General features: G+C 58.6%; 1 protein-coding gene across 1 annotated transcript in view; it reads right to left on the minus strand.

Annotated features, from left to right (window-relative positions):
• Nucleotides 1–300: 300 nt before the first annotated feature.
• The window catches only part of LOC104464649 (DIS3-like exonuclease 2), a gene marked incomplete at its 5' end in the record, with an annotated part of 64,743 nt that continues 59,719 nt past the window's right edge, over nt 301–5,324 (minus strand). Inside the window, 5 exons of the mRNA XM_010077421.1 lie at nt 301–399; nt 3,219–3,320; nt 3,944–4,048; nt 4,262–4,392; nt 4,662–4,809. Coding sequence (XP_010075723.1) covers nt 301–399; nt 3,219–3,320; nt 3,944–4,048; nt 4,262–4,392; nt 4,662–4,809 — 585 coding nt within the window. The remainder of the gene's footprint in view (nt 400–3,218; nt 3,321–3,943; nt 4,049–4,261; nt 4,393–4,661; nt 4,810–5,324) is intronic.

A 5,324-nucleotide genomic window follows, 5' to 3' on the forward strand; every position in this document is an offset into this window, starting at 1 on the left:
CCTCACCACAGGCACCGAAGGTGACTGGGGACAGACACCGCTGCCTTAAAAAACAGAAAAAAAAAGAAAGCACCAAGCTAAAAATATTCGAGAGTAAAAATCCTCTGCCTGGGGCAGGCTCAAGCCCTGAGCCCCGCTCCCAGCCCAAGTTAAAATCCAAACCAGAAATAAAACAGCATCAGTTTTAAAACTCAAAACCCCAAATTCCTCGTGGGTCCCCCCCATCCCCAGCAGGTGCCGGTGCAGGGCCTGGGAGGTGAGCAAGTGTTGGCAGTGGGGAGCAAGCACGGCCCGGGGTGCTCATTTCTCCAAGCTCGGTCTCTTGAGCAGGGCGCTGTACTTGAGCGGGGCATCATCCGACGTCAGCACGACCTCCACCAGCGTGAAAATGGTGATCACCTTCAGCGAGGGAGAGAAAGACGGGGACATGAGGGTTTTTCAGGCGGCTTGGCATCACCTCAGGATTTGCTTAGAGCCATGCTGGCTTTTGCTGCCTCCACTGCAGCACCCATTAGGAGCTGGGGAATGGGGCAGGATGGTTTCAGAGAGCTCTGCTGGGGTCCAGGGTGCGGCTGGAGCTGGGGCTGGACACAGCATCTTCAAGGGTAACACCACTGGGCTGCAAAGCCAGGGAGGGAACCCAAACCAGCCTAAATGAGCCTCCCAAAATATCCCCACTTATTCCAGCCTGATCAGACCCCAGTCCTGTTCTCTGCACGGTCTGGGAAGGAGCGTGGGTGATTGCACCCCCAGCTTTGGGTCCCAACCTCCCCTAAAGTCCGCCCGTGTCTCCCCTCTCCAGCCGAAGAACACACATCATCCCTTGATGAAGCAATGTGGCCAAGCGCCAACAGTGAGCTGCAGCGAGAAGGGTTTTCCACATGATACTGAGCATTTGCTGAGCATCCTGCAAGGAGGGAATGACCCTCCCTATGCCCACAGCAAGAGGAGACCCTTGGGTCCCAACCTCCCCTAAAGTCCGCCCGTGTCTCCCCTCTCCAGCCGAAGAACACACATCATCCCTTGATGAAGCAATGTGGCCAAGCGCCAACAGTGAGCTGCAGCGAGAAGGGTTTTCCACATGATACTGAGCATTTGCTGAGCATCCTGCAAGGAGGGAATGACCCTCCCTATGCCCACAGCAAGAGGAGACCCGGGAAGGGAGCATGATGAATGAGAGAGATGCAAAGGAATAAAGACCCCAGAAAATCAATCCCTCCTGCTCAGGAACGCGCTGCTGCCTGCTGCCACCTCCCCCGTCCTCTGACTCCACCTCTTCGTGCAATTGTGAGGATTAGAAGCGTAAAGCATCGATCAGATCTATCCACAAGACATGGTTAATGGGCTGGCTGGAACACTGGGAAGGGGCTACCCTGGGGTAGCATTTGGGACTTCACTTGCTGGAGCCTGTCCCCAAGCCCTGTGCTGCGGCAGGGCAGGATGAGGCCATCTGCTCGGGGCTGGCCCGCAGGAGGAGGTGGCACACAGCCACCGGCGTAACCTTGTTGAACCCTTCCCAGCTCATCCAGCGCCAGCAGCTCCAGATCAATCATTCAGAGCAGGAAAATCCCATTGAGACTTAAACGTATCAAAGTGGCCAGTGAGGAGCAAACCGCAGGGAAATCTTTCTGCAGACAGCTGCCCAGATAGCTGCTGGCTACCCAGCACCAGCCCCTGCCTGCCCCAGCTGGCCATGGGGCACCCCCACATCTGGGGAAGACAAATGGGGATTATCAGGGCTCTCCCTTGGCAATCCTGCCTCATCCCTTTGCTGCGCTGCAAGGGAACAGCACGATCCCACATCAAATCCCCCGAGTCTTTAATGCATTTCATACTCAAGCCCTGAGTAATTCCCACTGAGGTCCCGGCCATCGCCTGGAGCTTGGGGAGAGACGGGGACAACACCCCCCCTCCGTGGCAGGGCCAGCCAGACCAGACCCCCGCACGGCTCCCCATGAACAGCCTTCCCCAACACTCCTGAGCCCAACCGGGAAGCAGAGGGCAAGTGCCGGGGCCAGGTGGGGAGCTGGGGGTGCTCGGTGCCGCAGGGTGTCCAGGTGACATGGCTCCCAGGGATCCGTCTCATCCCAGGGCTGGAGATTGATCGACTCGGAGGACAGGTCCGAGCCTGCTCCCAGGGGAGGGCTTTGGTGTTTTCTTAGGAGGTGTGGAGGGTTCACGGAGGAGTTTCCTCTATCACTGAGTGTTTGCTTAACCAAAGTGGGCCCTGCTCATGCTGGGGCGTCATTTTTCATGCAGGTCCCTGCTCAGGCGTAAGTGATACTCACTCCCGTGGGAAAGGAGGAACTGAGGCCACTTCGGACCACATCCAGGGGGCTTCTCTGAGGCAAGCCGAGAAGGGAAAGCTCAGCTTCAAAGGGAAGGAGGCCTGCAGAAATGCCTGCAGCAGCCAGGGAGCTCGGCCAGCTCTGGCTGCAACATCTCACCTGGGAAGGAAAGGATTTCCCAGGACACGCATCACACCGGCTGGAAGGGTCAGCCCAGCTCCACACCAGCAGTCCTTCGCATCCAGCCCTGGGTTGTTCTGGGCTTGGCTGGAAATGGGGTTTAAGCGCAGAGCCCCCGGAGTGGTGCAGGGAGAGGGGGGGATTCAGCCATCCTGTCCCTGCCCAGGCAGCACACAGGGATCACAGCTGTGATCTTATAGTGATGCCAGACAAAAGTTGGCAAAGAAGCATCACTTAATCAAGTCAGACAAATGGGATTGCTCCCTTTGATTGAGTTACCAAGTTAATAGATGACAGGGACACAAGAGAGATTTCTAGATGCTGTTAAAGCATTTGACACTGCATCTCAGGAAGTCCGACTTCAAAAAAATTCCTCCTAATTGGGTCTCAACGCTATCACAGGGACAGAAACCCAAAGCAAGGGCTGTGCCAGGAGAGGGCACGGAATGCCAGCACGGGGGGATGGGTCTAGACAGGAGCTGCCTTAGGCCTGATCTTACTTAACATCTTAATTGATGATCTGGAAGAAGGAAGTAAACAGCATGTTAATTCAATTCCTGGAGGAAACTGAATCGGAAGGCAGGGCACGCAGCAGGCAGGGCAGAGGCCGTGGAAGGGTCAGATGCGGGGACAGTGATGGGATGGAGAGGGGCTGGACGGCAGAGGAGGCTGAGGTCGGGATCCAGATGTTGCACAGCCCCCACGCCAGCCCCATGGTGTTGGGAGCCCGTCCAGTGCTGGGGGTCTTACCTGGGGCATGGATTCCTGTTCCGGGTTCTCTGGCTCCCACATGAGCGTCAGCTCCGGCTTCCTCCCCACCTTCTGGAAGTGGAAGCCCAGCAAGGGCAGTGCCTGCAGACAGGGAGAGGGTTGGGAATGGCCTGTGGCCCTGACACCCCCCCGCTTAGCTCCCCCCCTCCGTTGGCCTGTGGATGGGGACCCGCACGCTCCCTCTGCAGCTCTTTAACAACCGGGATGCAGCAGCCCGTGAGCCTGAGCCTAGCACGTAAATCACGGACCGCTGCGATACACAAACAGCCCGTATATCACGCTATATGTCCTGTTTAAAGATGTCATTGCCGGCCATATAACCAGGTTATTAAGAGAAGATGCTGTCACTAACCGCAGGTGCTGGCCTGCAGTGGTGCTGTCACAGCCCCAGATATACCGTCTGATTAAATGAAATGACAGCCAGCCTCTCTCCCTTTCCTCGCTTCAGCCCCGTCTAGATCTTTGTCCCTCCGAATCTGCCTTTATTCCCTTTTAACCAGCGAATAGTGCCTTCCCCGGGGCTGAGGTACAGCGGGGAGACCCCCGGGAGGTTCCCTCCCCTCTGGGTGTCCCTCGGGCACAGCTCTGCCAGCTGCGAGGCTGGCACAGAAGCGCACCGGGACAGCCACCGCCTCCAGCCATGCCAGGCTGCTGCAGCCGTCTCTGGTGAGGTGGCGTTGGCACTGTCAGTGTGAGGTACTTACATTGCAGTAGATGCGCTTCTGGACTCCAAACTTCAGCACCAGGACATCAAAGGCCTCGTTCAGGACACCCATCACCATGGCCTCTGACTCTAGAGGACCACACTCCTGCCAAGAGATGGGGCTGTCACTGCACCAGCATCCCCAGTGTCTCTGGGTCCTGGAGCTCTGGTGATGGAGGTCACTCTGTGTCCCCTCCCTGCCTGCCTTCCCCCAGGCCAGCTGGGCAGCCCGACAGCCCCCTGCCCGGTGACATTTAGGCTGAGCCTTCAGGGGGAAATTCAGAAATGCCGGGGGAGGGAAGATAGTCTTGGCTCTTACCCTGACGAAGACGGCGAAGAAGAGGTCAGCGCTGAGCTCCTGCACCCTCTTGGAAGCCATCTTCCTGTCGTTGCAGTGATCTGCCTGTCTCTGGATATCCTCTTTCTTCATCTTGATGGGGGAGCTGGCACCTGAGAAGGGGACAAGGGACAATGACATGCCCATGCTTCCTCCTGCTCCAGAGTCATGCCATGGCACCCTGGACCCAGGTGCCCAGCTCACCTCCGTGTCCCTGTTATTTGAGGGTACCCATGTGCCAGGGAGCTGCCCCCATGGGATGCAGACCCCAAGCACCCAGCACCCATGGCAGGCACCCGGGGGTCCTTCCTGTGCTGGGCACAGCCACCCTCTCCCCTGGCAGCACCCAGAGCTGCTCCACGAGCGGCCGGGCGGCACCCACCGAGCGAGGCGGAGAGGAGCCGGTGCACAACGAGGTCTGCGTAGCGGCGGATGGGCGAGGTGAAGTGCGTGTAGAAGGGCACGTTCAGGGCATAGTGGCGAAAGAGGGTCTCGTTCTTCAGGACGCCGGTGCAGAAGTAGAGAGCCATCTGAAAGAGGTGAGAAGCGAGGGAAAGGTGTGAGCAAGGATAGCAGCAGGACCCTGCACGAGGCTGGAGGGGTCTGCGGCTGCGGGACAGAGCTCCAGCAGCCCATGGTCCTGCACTTGCTGCTCCATTCGGGCTGCGCAGGGACAAGGTGGGCACTGGAGGGACCGAGCACAGAGCAAAGGGGGCGAAGCCGCTGCAGGGAGCTGCTGGCTGTCAGCTGACCCTGACTGGCCCCAACTTTCATGTCACACAGGTTTAAGCAGTCTCCTGCTTCTGCTCAGGCTTTGGGGGTCCTTCGCCATCCCCTCATCTTCCAGGGGAGAGCCCAGCCTGTCCCCTGCCCACCACAGATGCTCTGGGTCCGGCTGCAGGCTCTGCACCCCCATCACGCCTGCCTGCAGAGAACCAGGGGCTGGGCCAAGTGGCTCTCCCGGTCACCAGTCACCGAGGAGGAGGAGACAGCCCTGCTGTGACCCCCGCTGCTTGATCACACGAGGACAGCTGGGAACCCGAGC

The sequence above is a fragment of the Pterocles gutturalis genome, unplaced genomic scaffold (genome assembly GCF_000699245.1).
Source record: "Pterocles gutturalis isolate BGI_N339 unplaced genomic scaffold, ASM69924v1 scaffold806, whole genome shotgun sequence".
Lineage (NCBI taxonomy): Eukaryota > Metazoa > Chordata > Aves > Pterocliformes > Pteroclidae > Pterocles > Pterocles gutturalis.